Below are 21,041 nucleotides of genomic sequence, written 5' to 3'. Positions count from 1 at the left end.
AGGATCACAGGATCATGACCTGAGCCGAAGGCAGACACTTAACCTACTGAGCCACCCAGGCGCCCTACGAGTCATTTCTGATGAGCTAGGAGACAGCCCTTGGTGAGGCTAAACCAGAAGGTCATTCTGCCCAAGGGAGCCAGTGTATATCTTTCCCACTGTGTGGGCCGGTCCCTGAACACCTGGGGGTGCACCCCCTGCCTCAGGCCCAGGGTCTGGGCTGGGCAGACTAGTGGCCCTGAGCCAGTTTAATGTCTCTGAGAGCCTGAGGGACATCACCACCATCTCCCAGACGATGCCACAGGTTCACGAACGCAGTCGTGGGCTGGGGTACCCTGGGTTATTTGTTCCACAACCTCCTAGCTGCCCCCTGATGCTCTAAAGGGCAGTCACAGGAGCCTCTGGTCAGTTAGATGGGCTGTTCGTACCTTTGGTTTTAGAGATCAGCCTTTCAAAATGTGGGGCCCAGGGAAAAGCCTGGGAGGGGGCCTGTTAGGGGTGCCCCGGTTGCTGCCTGCTGTGCCCCTTGTTCCCAGGGGAGCAGGCTGGGGTGACGTCAGTCCGGGGAGCCGCGTCTGGAACCGAGATCGCTGGCAAGGGTGGAAGGGGCCCATCCCATCTGATTTGTGGCCCAGACTCTTGCCGCATCACCACTGCGCCCTGACCAGCTCCCCCCCCCCCACCTGGTCGGAGGCCCCGGGGCCTTTCTCCCCGGAGAGGGAGGGCGCCGTCCGGTGGTTTGCCAGCCCCTTTCCTCCTCGCAGCGGCGTGGGCCTGGCGCGCGCACATTTTGAGAAGCAGCCCCCCTCCAACCTCAGGAAATCCAACTTCTTCCACTTCGTGCTGGCCATGTATGACCGGCAGGGGCAGCCCGTGGAGGTGGAGCGCACGGCCTTCATCGATTTCGTGGAAAAGGACCGAGTGAGAGGCTCGTGGGCTCACGGGGCCAGAGCATGGGTGGGGGGAGGAGGGGGGCTTCCGGGAACCCCCTCCCACGGGGCGGACGGATGGACAGCCGGTGGAGGGGGGGAGAAGCGGGTGGGAGGGATCGAAGGGAGGGAGGAAGCCTGGGATTAGGCAGGGAGGCTGAGGGGAGGTCGGTGGAGCCGTGGGGACACTGAGCGTCCTCCCCATGCAGGAACCTGGAGCTGAAAAGACCAACAACGGGGTCCACTACCGCCTCCGGCTGGTGTATAACAATGGTGAGTGAGGCCTGCCGCCCCTTCCCGCCAGGGCCCAGAGGAAGTCTAGGTTCCCTGTACCTTGTGTGACACATAGTGGCCCATTCCTCGGGGCTGAGGAGGGCCCGGCTTCAGGTGGGAAGGGTGAGGAGTGTGGTTCAGTCATTAGAGGCCACAGCAAGCCCTCTCCACCTCCCCACCTTTAGGACTTCGGACGGAGCAGGACCTCTATGTGCGCCTCATTGACTCCATGTCCAAGCAGGTGAGCCCACCCAGGGGATGCTCAGGCCCATCTTGCCCTCCTCTTGGACCCCATCTGAGTGAGCATCCTCATCCCCCCATCCCCACTGGTCCAGCTCCTATGGCAGGAGGATGTGTGGCCTTGCCCTCCAATCTAGAAAAAGACAATATTTGTGCGAATGCCCTGTCTTAGGCTGCATCCCCTAGAAGTCCAGCCTAGATGGGCATTCAGGTGCATGTGCTTTATTGGGAAGCAGGGGTGAAGCTCTCAGGAGAAGGGGAGGGAGGCAAGCAGGACAGAGAAGGCTGAGCAGGGCTCAGCAAGGATGTGGTCCCAGCGGGAGTCTAGCCTCACCCTGATCCCCAGGGAGCTCTAGAGAAGGAATGGCACCAGAGTCGTGCCCCGTTGAGGCAAGGAGGCCAGGATTCTGTACGCTGTATCAGTCAGTCGTTAGCTGGGGGCCACTCCCTTTCAGACATTTCCAAGCTAGGCAGCTCCTATCTGCTGAGAGCAATTCTCAAGAGAAAGCCGTAGCAGCCTCCACTAACCACAGCTGGGGGATGGGTGCCTTGGTCCAGTAAAGGGGACTGGGTGGGGTCCCAGAGCTTCTACTGCAGATCCTTAGCGCCTTGCTGATCTGGAAGGTCACAGGAGGCTCAGAGGCCAGCATCAGGAGCTTGGGGAAATCGAAACCTGAGTAAATCCTGATGGATCCTGCCCAAGGCAGGGCCGCAAATCTCAGGGCTTTTCAGAGAAGTTGTGCGTGCTGGTAAGGAGCCGGGCTGAGTCACAAACAGACCCATCAGTGGCCTGGAATGCAAGGTGGAGACGGCTTTCCCACAGTCTTCCAGCAGCCTCCACCCAATCCCAGGGCAGAGGGAGAAATGGTTTGTTTCTAGAAAGCCTGTGGTCACTGTGGTGTGGGAGGCAGACCAGGGAGTGGCCAGTGGGACTGTGTGGGGACAAGTGTGGAAGGGTTTGGAGGAGGTCCAGAGAGGGGGGGGACCCCACCAATAAGGGATGGCCTGGAGGCACAGAGGATCATAAAGTGAGCTGCAGTTTAGGAAGCTCACTCCCCACTGCAGGGCAGAGTGGAGGCAGGGGGACTGGTGGGGAGGCTGATCCAGCAGCACAAGGGGGCCACGCTGGCCTGAGATGGGGAGAGAGACTGGGGGAGAGCCCAGAGGGACAGTGCTTGTGAGCAGGAGGCGAGGTCCCCTAGGGACATGGGAACAGTGGAGATAGGAGTGTGTCTACCCCACCAACAGCCTGACCTTGGGGCCTGGGGACCTCCCCGGCCCCAGAGCTGTCTCTGGAAAAAGCTGCTTGTGGACAAACAGAATCTCTAGACCTACCTCATGCCACTCTTGCTGACCACAGCCCCCGGTGGGGGTCCTGGTGTGGGGAGCCCAGGTCCCAGCTCCTGTTTTGCCTTAATGTCCCAGAGCAAGCTGGAGGGCATGATCTTTCCTGGGGCAGGGCCCATCTCTCCCCTACACTTGGCCTTGAGAGCAGTCTCCTTCCCCTTGAGCCTGTGCATTCCTCCTCTCCCCCCAGGCCATCATCTATGAGGGGCAGGACAAGAACCCCGAAATGTGCCGAGTGCTACTCACCCATGAAATCATGTGCAGGTGAGGTTTGGGACACTTGCACCTTTGCCCCTTGGTCCCCACTGGGCCCTACCCCTGACCACTTCTGCCACCCCCCTCCTCGCAGCTCCGTGGGGAAGCCTGGTTGGGGGAGGCGAGGAGGGGTTAAGGAGGCCCTTGAGCACAGTGCTGGCTGAAGACAGGGTCCTTGAGGCCCCATTAGCCTGGCCTGTTTATGTGGCTTCTCCAAGTGTTTTTGTAAGAGAGGCCTCCTGCCACCACTGGAAAGCTTAACTAATAAAGCTCAGGGGAGGCTTGCTGAGGAGTGGGGGCAGGGCTGGGCCTCTCGGATTAGCTCAGAAGCTAGAGAGAGGAAACTCTGCTGCCTCCTGGGTGAGCCTCAGGGTGCTCTCTAGGGGAGGGGGTGTGGGGCAGACTCAGCTCTTGGCTCCTGGTCCCTGTTACCCCAGAGCTTGGCTTTTCTAGGGACGGTCTCCGCAGGAGATGCCCATCCTACAGGGTCCTGAGAAGCAGTTCCTCCTGCATGGAAAAGAAAAGGCTGTTCAAAAATTGGGTCGGGACACTGGCTGCCTTTGGAAAGAGTAGTGACAAGGCAGGGGCGTGAGGAGGCTTCTGGGGCGCTGATCATGTGGTCTTTCTTGGTCTGGGTGCCGGTTACACAGGGCTTCACTTTCTGATAATTCCTGAGCTGCATGCTTATACTCCGAGCTCTTTGCTGTATGAGAGAGAGACCCCAGAGGTGGCCTGCAGCCTGCCTTTCCTGAATCCTCCAGGAGCAGCATGCCTTTGGGACAAGGGTTTCCTGGCCCACCTTACATTCAGGACTGGGCTCTCCAGGTCCCTGCGAAGGACCCTTCTCCCCCAGGCTCCTGGGAGTGAGTCCTCCCGTCAGGGATTCCATACTCAGAGACAGGACACAGCATCCTCAACCGGATGCATGTGTGCACGCTTGCGTGCACGCACACACACACACACACACACACACCCCTTCTCCTTCTTTCCCTTCCTCCTTCCCTCTCTCCTCTTCCCCCAGCCGGTGCTGTGACCGGAAGAGCTGTGGCAACCGGAATGAGACGCCCTCTGACCCGGTCATTATTGACAGGTACGGGCTGGGGAGGAGGCCCTGGGAGGCCACAGCGGGCTGACCGCAGAGTGGAGGGGCAGGGAGGGTGGGCACACCCACCCCCCATTGGTGGCTGGAAGCAGAGAAAACTGCCAGACACCAGGGAGCTGCCCCCCCCTTGCCTCTGCGTGAAGCCCCTGGTGGCAGACTTCTGGGGGCTGGGCTTCCGAGTTCTGCTCCCCGGGGCAGGGCGTGGGGGCGGGGTGGGGAGGAAGTGAACCCCAGCCCAGAGAGCCGCTGGGAGGCCGGGGGGCGGGGGGGGGCTGGCATGGGAAACGCAGGGAAGGAAGGCCGCGTTCTAGTCCCCGCTCCACTTCCACCTCTGCGCTGCTTGACTTGACTTCTCGGAACTTTCGTTTCCTTCATTTGAAAAGTGGGGACATACTTGGCAGGTTTCAGTCGCAGGACTGTCAAGGTGATGCATGTAAAAATGCATTCTCCCACCATGATTTTTTAAAGTTATTTTATTTCTTTTTGAAGAGCAAATGCATATGTAAGGTACAAAATTCAAAAGGTACAATAGAGCACCCCCACCCCTACGTACAGCAGACTTTTATACCGTAGCTTTTTAAAAATTTCTAACAATATATCTTAGAGATCGCTCCATATTGGAACATAAACCCTGCTTTATTCTCCTTTTAATAGAAAACACATTCACAGGAGCAAAAATTCAAGTTTAGAAGAGTTTATAGCAAGAAGGCTGCCACCTCGGCATCTCACCCATCCATTGCCCTCCAGATAAGCAACCTTTGTTAGCAGTTTCTTGGGCATCTTTCTTGACATTGTCTGCCCATAGACAAGAAAATATAGATACATATTCTTTTTGTACGTTTCCTTTTGTGTTTCTAAAAATGATGGCATACGAAATGTACTTTGCAAGCACCTTTCCTTTTTCCTAAGAAACGTGTATATCTGGGAGGTTATAGCAGGACACAAGAAGTCTCTTTCTTCTTTTTTGCTACAGAAAAATATTCCATGGTATGGATAAACTCTAATTTCATTCAACAGTCTGCCATTGCTGGACATTTTGGCCGTTTTTGTTCCTTTTCGGAGATAAAATACACTGCAGTGACTTACTTTGTCCCTGTGTCACTTTGCACATAGGTGCACACATAGGAAGGGTATTATAGAAGCAGAATTGCTGGGTCAGAGGAGATGTGCGTTTATAATTTTATTTATTTTTATTTTTATTTTTTTTATTTATTTGACAGAGACAGAGACAGCAAGAGCAGGAACACAAGCAGGGGGAGTGGGAGAGGGAGAAGCAGGCTTCCCGCTGAGCCGGGAGCCCAATGTGGGACTCGATCCCAGGACCCTGGGATCATGACCTGAGCCGAAGGCAGTCGCTTAACCAACTGAGCCACCCAGGCGCCCTGTGCGTTTATAATTTTAATAGTTATTGTCAGTTTGCCCTCTGTGGAGATTACACCAATTGGTATTCGTACCAGCAGTTTTGAGAATGCCTGTTGCCCACACTCTGGCCAATTAAATACGTTGTTTATTCATTCAACAAAAAAAATTTTTTTTAATATTCACTCTGTGCCAGGGTCTCTTCTATATTCTGTGGATTAAGCAGTGACCAAAACAGACAAAAGGCTTGTGTTTATGGGCTTACGATCTAGTAGGGGAGATGGACGTGAATGGAATGAATGAAACGTAGATTGTGTTAGATGGTGGTAACAGCTAAGGAGAAAAAGCAAGCATCAGGAAAGAGTAGAGAGTGTTGAGGAAGGGGGGATTGCAATTTTAGAGTGTTTAAGGAAAGCCTCCCTAAAAAGATGACACTTGAGCCAAGACCTGAAGAAGGAAGGGAGTGAGCCATGTTTGAACCCAGGGGAAGAATATTCTTGGCAGGAGCAGACCTGATGTGTTTAAGGAACAGCAAGAAAGCACAGGGGAGGGCGCGCCTGGGTGGCTCAGTTGGTTAAGCGACTGCCTTCGGCTCAGGTCATGATCCTGGAGTCCCGGGATCAAGTCCCGCATCGGGCTCCCTGCTCGGCAGGGAGTCTGCTTCTCCCTCTGACCCTCCTCCCTCTCATGCTCTCTGTCTCTCATTCTCTCTGTCTCAAATAAATAAATAAAAATAAAAATCTAAAAAAAAAAAAAAAAGAAAGCACAGGGGACTGGAGCAAGGGGGACAGTGGGAGGAGATGGTGTCAGGGAACCAACGGTGGGGTAAGTGGAAGGCAAGCCCATGCAGACAGGGCCTTGTAAGTTGCATATAGACCATTATAAGGACTTTGGCTTTTATTCTGAATGGCATGGAAGCGAGGGGCAGCAGGGAGGTGTTTGAGAAGAATGAGATGACCTGATTTATATTTTAGCAAGATCACTCTAGCTCATGTGTTGCCGATGACCTGTAGGAGGTTAGGGTGGAAGCATGGAGATGAGTTAGGAAGCCAGTACAGTTATCCAGGTGAGAGAAGGTGGAGGCTGTTATAGAGGGGGTGTTAGGAGGTGGTGGCAGGAAGTGGTTGGACATATTTCATGGACAGAACTAACAAGATTTGTTATGGAAAGAGAGACCAAGTGACAGAGAGTGGGGGGAGTCAAAGACATATCCCAGATGTCTAACCTGATCAACCTAGAAAGACAGAGTTCCTGTTTACTGAGGAGGAAGAGATTTCAGGACAAGCAGGTTTGGGAGGAGGACGATCAGGAGTTTGGTGTTAAGATGCTTACCAAACATCCATGGGGGTGATGAAAAGCAGCTGAAAACATGAATACAGATCTCGAGGGAAAGGTCCAGGCTGTGGATCTAAATCTGAATGAATGAAATCATCGAGGGAATGAAGGCTGAAAGAAAACAGAAGAGGTCCAGGAATTGAATCTTGGGGTGTCCAGTGTTTAGAGGCCATGGAGATGTGGAGCCAGTGAAAGAGAATGACAAGGAACAGCCAAGGAGGTAAAAGGGAAATCAGAGGATTGGAGTGTTCTAGAAGTCCAGATAAGAAACTATTCCAAAAAGGTTGGGGCACCTGGGTGGCTCAGTCGGTTAAGCATCTGCCTTCGACTCATGTCATGATCCCAGGGTCCTGGGATCGAGTCCCGCGTCAGGCTCCTTGCTCAGCGGGAAGCCTGCTTCTCCCCTGCCTGCTGCTACCCCTGCTTGTGCTTGCTCTCTCCCTCTCTCTGTGTGTTAAATAAATAAATAAAATCTTAAAAAAAAAAAAACTATTCCAAAAAGGAGGCAACAGTCAACTGCATCAAATGGCGCTTGTGGAGATGATAAAAAGACCAAGAATTGACCCTTACATTTAGCAATGAGGGGGACATCGGTGACCTCAGCAACAGCTATTTCAGTAGAGTGGAGGGACAGAAGTCTGGTGGGAGAGGTGTCTGAGAACAGAAGAGAACCGGAGGCAATGAACAGAGGAACTCTGGGAGTTTTGCTCTAAAGGGATCAGAGAAGTGAGGTGGTGGCAGGAGCACAGTGTAAGGCCCAGAGAAAAAAATACAGCTTCTTCAGATGCTGATGAGAAAACCCAGTAGGAAAAGGGGAAATGATGATGCAGGAGATAGAGGGGAAAATTGCTGGAGCCATGTCCTGTAGCCAGTGAAGGGCATGGTTTAGCTGGGAGCATAGAGCATAGACAGCTAGCCATGGCCAGAGCAAGGAAGTCAGAGAGCCTAGGCCCGGAAGGGGGCAAAAGGGACATACAATGTGGGAGCCCGCAGATGTTCTTTCTCGATTGCTTTGTTTTCTCGGTGAAATGGGAAGCCAGGTCAACAGTTGAGCATGAGGCTAGGGAAGGAGACACTAGGGCTTAAAACAGGCGTCCAGGAGAGTAAGTGGACCATGGAAATGTCGTGTGATTGCCAAGCAGCACTAAGGGCCTGCCTGAGGTTTGGGGTCATAAATTTAAAGTGAGAAATTTCTCCAGCCATGCTGAGCTGCAGGAGAGTGCAGGTGCAGGACAGGTGAGTGGCCGCGTATATGCAGAGGAAGGGTTTGCCAGGTGAGTACAGGAAACACAAGAGGGCAGGAGAGTGAAAAGCATATGCAAAGGGTGTTCACGAAAATGCAACAAGAAATTTAAGGGCTACGGAGAGGAATATGGGAAGGTGAAGAGAAGGCAGGATGAATGGAATGTAGGTTCTAATGGGGCCAAACAATTACTGGAGTTGAGGTACCAGAAAGGGGTTGAGCTGGAGTTTAGAAGATGGTTAGACCATGGTTGGTCTGTAGGCAGGATTATTCAGGGAGATTGCATTTATCAGTAAGATGTGGCCAAGGAAAGGTAGAGACAAGGTCATTGAAGGAGAGATGCTTGAGGAATGCAGAGGAGAATGTTTTGGAAGAATTCTCTATCTATGTTGATACTGATATCACAAAGAATTATGACAGGATCATTGTTCAAAAGTACATATAGTGATCCTGCAGGAAAATCTTCAAGGCGTGAAGGCAAGCGATCTTGGGATTGAGAAATGATTGCAACAGGCAGTGGCCACCATACCATTTTTTGTCTTTCTCCATCATCAAAGTGAACTGTGGTATCCTGGTGAATTTCATCTCTCTTACTCTGAGGTTGAGCACGCTTTCAGGTATCTAAACTCTCTGTATTTCCTTTTCTGGGAACTATCTCTTCATTTCCTTTGCTTCTTTTCCTATGAAGGATTGACTTTTGTTATTGATTTGTAGGAGTATATATTAAGGAAATTAGCCCTTTGCATGAGTCGCACAGATTTAGTTGGTTGTTATCTTGTAACTTTTCTTAGGGTGAAACTTGCCCAACCCCTCAGTCTTTTAAGTACACTGGATTTTTGTCATATTTGGAAAGGCCCTTCTCACACCAAAATTATTTTTAAAAATTTATCCTGTGGTTTCTTCTGGTCCTTTTATGGTTTCATTGTTTACATTTAAATATTTGGTCCATTTGAAAAAATATATAAGTTATTGTATCTCATATCATACATACAAAAGAAAAATATAACAAAATAGAAGTTATGAAGCATAATAATTAATGTACACCTGTGACCTGACCAACAAACTTAAAATTAGACCATTAAAAATATTACTGAAGCCACCTCTATGTTCCTTCACCATCTCATCCCACTGCCTACCCCTCTCCTAAAAGTAATAAGTAAACTGAGTTGTGTGTTCACACACAACTCTCTGAAAAATAATTTACCACATACAGTAAACACTATGTCTAGTTGTGCTTGTTTTTAACTTTATAAAAAGGATATCGTGTTGTAGTAGTCTTCTAAAGTGTTCTTTTTAAATTCAGCATTATATTTTTAAGATTTTTCTATGTTGCTGTATTTATAGTTGGTCATACTTTGTTTTTGCTATTATAAGCAAAACTGCCCTGAACATTCTTGTCTGTCTCTTCTAATTTGAACAGGTGCAAGAGTGTGTTTAGGATGTAAGCCTAACACTGGAACGGCCAGGTGATAGGGTGTGCACATGATTAACGTTAGGAGTCAATGTCAAACCATTTTCCAAGATGGTTGGGTTGTCCTGAGCCACGCTCCCCGCCACCTCCTCACCAACCCTTACTAAGGTCGAACTTCTTAATGTTGGCCAGTTTAGTGGCCACACAGGGAATTTTGTGGAGGCCTTAATTTGCATTTTCCTGATTACGAATGAAGTTGAGCATCTTTTTATTTGTTTATTATTATTTGCATTACTTCTCCTATTAAGTATATGCTAGTCTTTTGCCCATTTTTCTTTTTGAATTGTTTGGAGTTTTTAATACTGATTTAAATGGATCTTCATAAGTCCTAGATACTGATCCTTTGTCAGGAAAGTATATTTCAGGTATCACAATGTAGTTGAACTTGCCAATATTTTCCTCATGGTTTTCACTCCGTGTTTTATTTAAGAAATTTTTCCCTATGCTGATTCATAAACATATTCTTCTATATTTTCTTCTAAAGGTTTTATAGTTTTTCATTTTACATTTAGGTTTATAACCCATGTGGAACTAATTTGGGGGCATGGTATGAATTAAGGAATCAATGTAATTGTTTTTACTTATGAATCACTAATTATTCTAGTATCATTTATTAAGTAACTCATCCTTTCCTACTGAACTGCGGTACCATCTGTGTCCTAAATCAGGTTTCCTTCTATTTGTGGGTCTGGTTCTAGACTATTTATTATGTTCCTTTGATTTATTTGATAATCCCTGTGCTAACATCACATTGTTTTAATCACTATAGCTTTATAATTATGATATAAACAAGTGTGCAGGGCAAGCCTCCTGCCCTCCCTTGTTCTTGAGAAGAGTATTGCATTTCTTGGTCTTTTGTGTTTCCCAATAAGTTTTAGAATCCACTTATAAAATTACACGTGCACACACACACACACACATCTTTGAGGGCTTTGATTAATATTACAATTAACTTGTACATTAATTTGGAAGAGAATCCACATCTTTATGCTACTGAGTCTTCTTATCCATGAATATGGTTTATCTCTCTATTTATGTATATTTTTCCCTAATGCCTTTCAATAAAGTTTTGTAATTTTCTCAATAAAGGCCACACACACTTACTTTTTTTCATTCAGTTCACTCATTCAATAAACATTTATTGAGCATCTACTATGTACAAGGCACTGTTCTAGGCTCTAAGAATACCAGAGTAAACAAAGGAGACAAAAATATCTGTTCTCATGGAGGGCGAAGACACAGGGAAGATAGGCAAAAACAGTAATTCTAAGTATGTTAGAATGTGATATGTGGAAAAACTAGAGAAAAATAAAACTGATCAGGAATTTAGGGATCAGGGAAATGTGATTTTTAAATGGAGTGATCACAGTAGGCCAAATTGAAGGTGGAGTTTGAGGAAAGATTTGAAGAGAGAATGAGGCTTTCAGGTGTATGGGCAGCTTATTTCTAATACAATTTATCTTTTGTTGCTATTGCAAATTATATCTTGTTATATTTTCTAACTCTTTGTTGATAGTATAGAGAAATGCAATTGATATTTGCATGTGGATCTTTGTCTTTATATTTGTTTTGCTTTTTCTGTATAGACAGCCATCTTATGCAAACCATAACTGGTTTTTTTCCTATCCAATCCTTATTTTTTTTAAGATTTTATTTACTTATTTATTTATTTGTTTGTTTGTTTGTTTATTTATTTTTAAGATTTTATTTATTTATTTGACAGAGAGAGACACAGCGAGAGAGGGAATATAAGCAGGGGGAGTGGGAGAGGGACTTCCCACAGAGCAGGGAGCCTGATGTGGGGCTCAATCCCAGGACCCTGAGATCATGACCTGAGCTGAAGGCAGACGCTTAATGGACTGAGCCACCCAGGCGCCCCCTTTTTTTCTTATTTTATTGCACTGACTAGAACCTCAAGTACAGCATTGAATATAAGCAGTGGCCATAGCATTCTTGTCTTGTTTTTTATTTTAAAGAAAATGTTTCCAGTGTTTCACATTAAAAACATGGTTAACTGTAGCCATTCGGTAGCTATACTCTATCAGGTTAAAAACGCTTGATAAGTGATTTTTTGTTTTGGGGGATTTCTTAAATCATGAATGGATGTTGCATTTCACATATTGCTTTTCTCTGCATGTATTGAATTGATGAGATAGCCTTTCTCCTTCAAATTATTAATGCACTGAATTTCATTAATGGTTTTCCTAATCCTGAATTACTCCTGATATAAACCTAACTAGATAATGGTTTACTATCTTCTCTATATGCTGCAGGATTTGCATTGTTAATAACATTTTTAGAGTTTTTGCATTTATGTTCAACAGTGATTGGCTTGTAATTATCTTATAATGTCCAGGTATGATTTTGACAGTTAGTGATATACCAGCCTCAAATAATTAAAAGAGGCATAGTTCTTTCTTTTACTATTTGCTGGATGAGTTTGTGTAAGTTTGGAACGATTTGTTACTTGAAAATTCATTATAATTTGCCTTGAGTTTGTGGGGATGAGGAGACTCGTTTTTTTTTTAAATGGTCATAGATAATTCAGGCCTTCTATTTCTTTTTTACTCTGTTTTGGTGAGTTATATTTTTTAAGGAATTTGTACATTGTACCTAAGTTTCCAAATTTGTTTCCATGAAGTTGTTCATGATGTTCGCTTATCTTTTTGATCTCTGTTGTATTTTTAGCTATGAACTTTTTCCATTCTTGATATTGTTTGACGCATATCTTTCTCCTTGATAAGTTTTGCCAGCAATTTGTCACTTTTATTAGTCTTTTCTAAAAACTGATTTCTAGGGGCACCTGAGTGGCACAGTAGGTTAAGTGTCCAACTCTTGGTTTTGGCTCAGGTCATGATCTCAGGGTTGTGAGATGGAGCCCCACATCGGGCTCCACACTCAGCGTGGAGTCTGCTTGAGATTCTCCCTCCCTCTCCCTCTGCCTTTCCTGCTCATGCTCTCTCTGTCTCTCTAAATAAATAAATCTTTAAATAAATAAATCTTTAAAAATATATATATATAAACTAACTTTTAGCTTTACTGATCTTTTACTAATGTGTGTTTGCTATGCATTACATTAATTCTGCATTTATCTTTGTTTTCTCCCTTCTTCTTTCATTGGGTTTATTTTGTTTTTTCCTAATTTCTTGAGTTGGATACTTAGCTCATTAATCACTGACCTTCTTCCTTACTAATACGATCATTTAAGGCTATCATATTTCTTTCTTTTTTTTTTCAAAGATTTTATTTATTTATTTGACAGAGAGAGAGAGACAGCGAGAGAGGGAACACAAGCAGGGGCAGAGGGAGAGGGAGAAGCAGGCTTCCTGCGGAGCAGGGAGCCCAACATGGGGCTCGATCCCTGGACCCTGGGATCATGACCCAAGCCGAAGGCAGACACTTAATGACTGAGCCACCCAGGTGCCCCAAGGCTATCATATTTCCTTAAAATACTACTTTTCCTGTATCTCACATTTGCACATCTCATATTTTTATTACCACTCAGTTTCAAGGATTGTTAAATTTCTGCTACGACTTCTTTTTCAATTCATGGGATAGTTAGAGGTGTGTTTCCTTATTCTTTATTTTTCAATTAACTTTATGAGGTATAATCGGTATGCACATAAAGTATACAATTGAAAAGTTTTGACATATGTATATACTGATGAAACCATCACCACAATTAAAATAGTGAACATAGGGCGCCTGGGTGGCTCAGTTGGTTAAGCGACTGCCTTCGGCTCAGGTCATGATCCTGGAGTCCCGGGATCGAGTCCCACATCGGGCTCCCTGCTCGGCGGAGAGTCTGCTTCTCCCTCTGACCCTCCTCCCTCTCATGCTCTCTGTCTCTCATTCTCTCTCTCTCAAATAAATAAATAAAATCTTTAAAAAAAAAAAAAAGAAAGAAATGAGAGTGGTGACATCACTATAGATTCTAGAGATATTAAATAGATTGGGAATATTATGAACAATTTTATGCTGACAAATTCAACAGTTTAGACCACTTATATATTTAAAGTAATTATTGATACGGTTATGTTTGAGTCTATCTTGATATTTTCTTTCTGTTTGTTTTCTGTTCTCTTCTTTGTTCTTTTCTTTTTTTTTTCCATTCTCTTAGATTATTCAAGTATTTTTTATTATTATTTCATTTATTTCCTTTGTTGGCTTATTAGCAAAACTATTTTGTTATTTTAGTGATTGCTTTAGGACTTAAAGTACACACCTTTAGGTTATTGTAGCCTACTTCCAGTTATACCACTTCATGCATATTATGCTATTGTTATGAATTCTATTTTTATATGTTATAAAATCCACAATACATGGATATTTTTGTTTAAGCAATTATTTTTAAAGAGATTTTCAAAATATGAAAAATATACATTTGCCCATGTAGTCACCATTTCTGTCTCTACCATTGCTCTTCATTCTTTTCTGTAGACCCAGATTTCCATTTTTCTTTTTTTTTCTTTTTTTTTTTTAAGATTTTATTTATTTATTTGACAGAGAGACAGCGAGAGAGGGAACACAAGCAGGAGGAGTGGGAGAGGGAGAAGCAGGCCTCCCCACGGAGCAGGGAGCCCGATGCGGGGCTCGATCCCAGGACCCCGGGATCATGACCTGAGCCAAAGGCAGACGCTTAACGACTGAGCCACCCAGGCGCCCCTAGATTTCCATTTTTCTTATGTCTGAAGGGCATCCTTTAATATTTGTTTGTATTTTAACTGGGTATGGAATTCTAGATTGACTTTTGTTGTTAAGGTGTTCCACTGTCTTCTCTCTAGCATTTCTGATGAGAAATCTGATACCATCATTATTTTTGTTCTTCTGTACATAGACATGTCTTTTATCTCTGGCTGCTTTTAAGATTTTTCTCTTTATTATTCATTTTTTTCAAGATTTTATTTATTTACTTTAGAGATAGAGTGGGGGGAGGAGCAGAGGGAGATGGACAAGCAGACTCTGTGCTGAGCACAGAGCCCGACACAGGGCCCAATCCCACGGTCCTGAGATCATGGCCCCAGACAAAATCAAGAGTTGGATGCCCAATCGACTGAGCCACCCAGGTGCCCCTTTATTATTCATTTTTAACAACTTGATTATGATATGTCTTGGTGTAGTTTTTCTTCATATTTCATGTGCTTGGAGCTCATTGATCTTTTTGGATCTATGAGGTTACAGTTTTCATTACATTTGGAAAGGTTTTTTTTTTTAAGATTTTTATTTATTTATTTGAGAGACAGTGTGAGCGGGGGAAGGGGCAAAGGGAGAGGGAGAAGCAGACTCCCCGCTGAGCAGGGAGCCCGATGTGAGGCTTGATCCCCGGACCCTGGGATCATGACCTGAGCCAAAAGCAAATGTTTAACCAACTGAACCACCCAGGCACCCCTTTTTGGAAAGTTTTTTACCATTATTTTCTCAAGTATTTTTCTGTGCATCATCCCCATGGCCCCACTCCTTTGGGAACACCAATTACTCCAATTACAAATACTAAACTGCTGAGGTTGTCCTGCAGCTCACTCACATTTCATTTTAGGGGATTTTGTTTTGTTTGTTTTGTTTTTCATTTTGGATAGTTTCTACTGCCATGCCTCAAGTTCACTAATCCTTTCTTCGGCACTGTTTCATCTGTTGTTAATCCAAACAATATATTTTTTTATCTTAAACGTTGCAGTTTTCATCTCTACAAGTTTGATTTGTATCTTTTTATATATCTTCCATGTCTCTACTTAAATTTTTGAATTTAACAAATACTGTTATAATTTCTCTTTTAATGACTTTTTCTGCAGCTTCTAACATCTGTGTCTATTCTGTTTCAGTTGATTGATTATTCTCATTATGTGTCTTATTTTTTTGCATCTTGGCATGCCTGGCATTCTGTAATTAGATGCCAAACATTATGAATTTTTCCTTGTTGGGTGTTGAATATTTTTGTATTCCTATAAATCTTGAGCTTTGTTCTGGGATGCAGTTAAGTTACTTGGAAATAGTTTGAACTTTTTGAGTCTTGATTCCATGATTTATTAGATGGTTCCACAGCAATACTCAGTCTAGGACTAATTATTCCCCACTACTAAAGTAAGACCTTCTTGAGTACTCTACCCATTATCCCATGAATTATGAGTTTTTCAAGTCTAGGTAGTAGAAACAGGCACTATTCCCATCTCTATTCAAGCACCAGGACTGTTCTCTATATTTCTTTTGGGAGTTCTTTCCTTGGCCTTGGGTAATTTCTTCATATGAACACACTGATCAGTACTCTACTAAATACTCAAGGGGGACCCTTCACAAGTTTCTGGTTTCTCTTTCTATGTACCTCTCTCCTCTATGAGGCTCTATCCTATGAAGTCTAGCTACCTTGGTCTCTGGACTTTCAGTACATCTCCTCAATTCTGGGGTCTACTAGGCTCTGCCTCAGTTCCCCCTCCTGTGCTGTGGTCTGGAAACTCTTAAAGCAATATAGTGAGACATTTGTCATGTTCACCTCATTTATTTCCCATCTTTTATTTATTTTTTTTTAAGATTTTATTTATTTATTTGACAGAGACACAGCGAGAGAGGGAACACAAGCGGGGGGAGTGGGAGAGGGAGAAGCAGGCTTCCCGCTGAGCAGGGAGCCCGATGTGGGACTCAATCCCAGGACCCTGAGATCATGACCTGAGCCGAAGGCAGATGCTTAACGACTGAGCCACCCAGGCGCCCCTATTTCCCATCTTTTAGACATCACTGTCTTTTGTTGTCTGATGTCTATTACCTTGAAAAATGTTTTGTGCATTTTGTCTGGTTTGTTTTGTTTTCTTTTGTTTTGTTTTCAGGACACAGGTAAATGTGGTCTCTGTTACTCTCTTGGTTAGAAGCAGAAGTAGAAGTGTGTTTTTTAATTCCCAAACATGTGGTGTTTTCTATTTATTTTTGTTACTAATTTCTAACCTAATTGTGTGTCTAATAGGTCCACCACTTTATATATATGTCCATTAAGTCAAGATTTTTTTTAAAGATTTTATTCATTTGAGAGAGAGAGAATAAGTGAGAGAGAAAGTGAGCATGACTTGGGGGAGCAAGAGGGAGAAGCACACTCCCCTCTGACCAGGGACCCCCAGTGCAGGGCTCAGTCCCAGGACCCTGGGATCATGACCTGAGCTGAAGGCAGAAGCTTAACTGAGCCACCCAGGCACCCCTAAATCAAGATTGTTAACTGTGTTGTCCAGATCTGTCTTTATCTATGTCTGCTTGACCTATTAAAAATTGAGAGATGGGGTTATAGTCTTCACATGAACTTTCAGCTTATCTTTGTGGGCTTCACCAATTTTTTTTATATATACATATCAAAATTTATATATATTAATATCAAAAATTGATGGAACCCACAAAGATAGGCCAAAAGTTCATGTGGAGATTAATATATACAATATGTAATTAATAATATATATGTATATTATTGACTATTTTATTGAGTGTGGACAAGTTTTAAAATCTTTTAACTTTTTTCTGGGTTCAACTTTTTATTGGCATTTATTGGTCCTTTATTTCTAATATATATTTTGCTTTAAAGTCTGTCTTATCTGATATTATTTACAGGCTCTCAACTTATTTTTGGTTATATTTGCATCATACACTTTTTTTTATTATGTTATGTTAATCACCATACATTACATTATTAGTTTTTGATGTAGTGTTCCATGATTCATTATTTGTGTATAACACCCAGTGCTCCATGCAGAACGTGCCCTCTTTAATACCCATCACCAGGCTAACCCACCCTCCCACCCCCCTCCCCTCTAGAACCCTCAGTTTGTTTTTCAGAGTCCATCGTCTCTCATGGTTCATCTCCCCCTAAGATTTCCTCCCCCTTCATTCTTCCCCTCCTGCTATCTTCTTTTTTTTTTTTAACGTATAATGTGTTATTTGTTTCAGAGGTACAGATCTGTGATTCAACAGTCTTGAACAATTCACAGCGCTCACCATAGCACATACCCTCCCCAATGTCTACCACCCAGCCACCCCATCCCTCCCACCCCCCACCACTCCAGCAACCCTCAGTTTGTATCCTGAGATTAAGAATTCCTCATTTCAGTGAGGTCATATGATACATGTCTTTCTCTGATTGACTTATTTCGCTCAGCATAACACTCTCCAGTTCCATCCACGTCGTTGCAAATGGCTTGCATCATACGCTTTTATTCATCCTTTATTTTCAACCATTATGTGTCCTTATATTTCAAGTATTTCTCTTTTAACAGCATATTGCTGGATTTTTTTTTTTAATCCAGTCTGGTTTTTTTTTTGTTTTTTTGTTTTTTTAAAGATTTTATTTATTTATTTGACAGAGAGAGACAAGTGAGAGAGGGAACACAAGCAGGGGGAGTGGGAGAGGGAGAAGCAGGCTTCCCGCTGAGCAGGGAGCCCGATGCGGGGCTCGATCCCAGGACCCTGGGATCATGACCTGAGCTGAAGGCAGACACTTAACGACTGAGCCACCCAGGTGCCCCTCCAGTCTGTTTTTTAACTGGCAAATTAAGTCCATTTTCTTTATTGAGATTATTTATTTATTTCAACTATATTCTACCATCTTACTTTGTGCTTTTTATTTGTTCCACCTCTTCTGTGTTTCTTTGTTTTCCTCTCTTGCTATATAAAAAATTGAGAATTTTGTGATGTAGTGTATGTGTTTCTTTTTTTTGTCTTTTCTTTTTTTTTTTTTTAGTGTATGTGTTTCTTATTGCATTTTCCCTTCTACTGGTTTAGAAGTTTATTCACTTAATTTCTATTCTTTTAGTTACTACCCTCAAAATTTACTATGTATTCTTAACAAAGTCATAATTTCTTTCCTAATACCAGAATCTTGGATGGTGGTGTGCTGGAGCTGGCTCATACCAGTTCACAAGAGCTAATTATTAGTATCTCTTTTCAACTCCATATTCAGTGACATCACATGGGTAGCTTGAAATCAGCCACAGAGGGAACATATATAATCATGGAAATCAAAAACATTATAAATCATGGGTTCCCCCCCACCAAAAATGATTGTTAAATATTTACCAGCTCACCACTGATCTCAGACCATTTTATTACCCCTGCCCTATTTATAAGATATGTGGTCCAGAATTTTAATTCTTTCAAAATTCCACAGATTGTTAATATTTTTAATTATGTATGAAATTTTTTTCTTTAGATTTATCAGGGGTTTTTTTGGCTTATCTTTTTTTTTTTTTTTTTCTTGCATCTTACAACTTCCTCTGGGGTCCCTTTCTCTTCTTCTGAAGTACATCTTTTAGAAGTTCCTAATTTAGTGAAGGTCTGTGGTGGTAAACAGCATGCTCACTTTTGTTTTACTATCAGTGTCTTTATATCACTGTGTTTCTTGAAAGGTGGCTCTCCTGGGAACATAATTCTAGATTGATAGTTATTTTTTTACTTAGCACTTTGAAAATGCTTCCATTGCTGCTGTTGAAAAGTGCAGCATAACTGTCATTCTTCTGTCAGTAAACTCTCTTTCCTCTCTGTCTGTATATAAGAGCTTCTCTTTGTCTTTGGAGTTCTTCAGTTTACTCTAATTTGTCTGGTTGTGAATTTTTTTTTTAAATCCTGCTTAGAATTTGTTGATCTTCTTGTATCTGTGGATGTGTATCTTTCATCACTTCTAGAAATTTCTCAGCCTTTGCCTAATGTTACATCTCAGTTATATTCTCTCATTTCTCCTTACAGCACTTCAAATGACACTCCAATTTAGACCTTTAATTCTGTCCTCCATATAGCCTAAACAATTTTATATGTCTGACCTATTTTTCTCTTTGTACTGCATTCTGGGTAATTCTTTTTTATTCATCTCCTCGTTTACTAATTCCCTTTAGTTGTATCTAAACTATTGTTTAATTTATCCAGGGAGCTACTGATTGCAGTGATTTTATTTTCCATTTCTAAAAGTTTTATTTAGTTCTTTTTCAACTATGTCTGGTTACTTGGGAAGGTCTCTTGGTGCTTACTCATTTTTTTAATTAACTTTTTATTTCTTTAAAATATTTGTGGTTGGGTGCCTGGGTGGCTCAGTCGTTAAGTGTCTGCCTTCAGCTCAGGTCATGATCCCAGGGTCCTGGGATCGAGTCCCACATCGGGCTCCTTGCTCTGCGGGAAGCCTGTGTCTCCCTCTCCCACTCCCCCTGCTTGTGTTCCTGCTCTCGCTATGTCTCTCTCTGTCAAAAAAATAAATAAAATCTTAAAAAAAAAATAAAATATTTGTGGTTATTTTACATTCAGTACTTGATAATTCCAATATCAGAAGACCTTGGGTTCTATATCTGTTGTTCATTACTTCTGCTGACTCTTATTCATGATGACTTGTTTCTTTGGTGTTTTTGTTGTTATTATTGTGGTAGTGATTATTTTAACTCGTATTTGGTTGAATCACATCAGGGCCAGAATAGGCTACACTTTCCTCTGGAAGGATATGTTTGATTCCACCAGGAATAGGCAGTGCTGCCAAACTGGGACCTTTCTAGGTTCCTCAGAGGATTCAGGGCCCTCATCTGAAGTGGTCCCCTATTCTCCATCCCAGTGTGTTTGTATTGCCATTTGACACCAGTACAACCCTAATATTTGTGCTAGCTCATAGCTCATAGCTCCCACTTAGATTTCAACTTCTTGTTTTGGGTTTGTTTTTTTTTAAAATCCTTGGAGATTTTCCTTACCTTTTAGATAAACTTCAGGATATGGTCGTATTGGGAAGGCACTTATTTATTTATTTATTCATTCATTTATTTATTTATTTGTTTATTTTAAGTAGGCTTCATGTCCAGTGTGGAGCCCAACTCAGGGCTTGACCTCATGACCCTGAGATCAAGACCTAAGCTGAGATCTAGAGTCAGACACTTAGGGCGCCTGGGTGGCTCAGTTGGTTAAGCGACTGCCTTCAGCTCAGGTCATGATCCTGGAGTCCCAGGATCGAGTCCCACATCAGGCTCCCTGCTCGGCGGGGAGTCTGCTTCTCCCTCTGACCCTCCCCCCACTCATGCTCTCTCTCTCTCTCATTCTCTCTCTCTCTCTCAAATAAATAAAATCTTTAAAAAAAAAAAAAAAAGAGTCAGACACTTAACTGACTGAGACACCCAGGTGCCCCAGGAAGGCACTTTAAAGATATGTAATCTAACATAATACTGGAAGAGGAAATCATCCATTTGGAATTTACCCTGGTTAAAGTTAGGAAATATGGGTTCACCTAGGGGCCCCTGAGTGGCTCAGTCTATTAAGCATCTGCCTTCGGCTTGGGTCATGATCCCAGGGCCCTGGGATTGAGCCTTGCATGTGGCTCCCTGCTCAGTGGGAAGCCTGCTTCTCCCTCTCCCTCTGCCTCTCCCACCAGCTTGTGCTCTCTCTCTTGCTCGCTCACTCTCTCTCAAATAAATAAATAAAATCTTTAAAAAAAAGAGAAAGAAATATGGGTCCACCTATGTTTTTTTCTGATAGCTCTAATTGTCCCAATAGCAATTATTG

At 43.5% G+C, this 21,041-nt stretch overlaps 1 protein-coding gene across 1 annotated transcript in view; it reads left to right on the top strand.

Annotated features, from left to right (window-relative positions):
• Positions 1 to 295: 295 nt before the first annotated feature.
• The window catches only part of EBF4 (EBF family member 4), a 46,686-nt gene continuing 25,940 nt past the window's right edge, over positions 296 to 21,041 (top strand). The window contains exons 1-6 of the mRNA XM_035006525.1: positions 296 to 330; positions 765 to 921; positions 1,139 to 1,202; positions 1,388 to 1,443; positions 2,980 to 3,053; positions 4,066 to 4,134. Of these exons, the coding sequence (XP_034862416.1) occupies positions 296 to 330; positions 765 to 921; positions 1,139 to 1,202; positions 1,388 to 1,443; positions 2,980 to 3,053; positions 4,066 to 4,134 (455 nt within the window). The remainder of the gene's footprint in view (positions 331 to 764; positions 922 to 1,138; positions 1,203 to 1,387; positions 1,444 to 2,979; positions 3,054 to 4,065; positions 4,135 to 21,041) is intronic.

Source organism: Mirounga leonina, unplaced genomic scaffold, assembly GCF_011800145.1.
Source record: "Mirounga leonina isolate KUSES-001 unplaced genomic scaffold, KU_Mleo_1.0 Mir_150, whole genome shotgun sequence".
NCBI classification, from domain to species: domain Eukaryota; kingdom Metazoa; phylum Chordata; class Mammalia; order Carnivora; family Phocidae; genus Mirounga; species Mirounga leonina.
The sequence above is the reverse complement of the archived record's forward strand: the minus strand, read 5'-3'. Positions and strand labels throughout refer to the sequence as shown.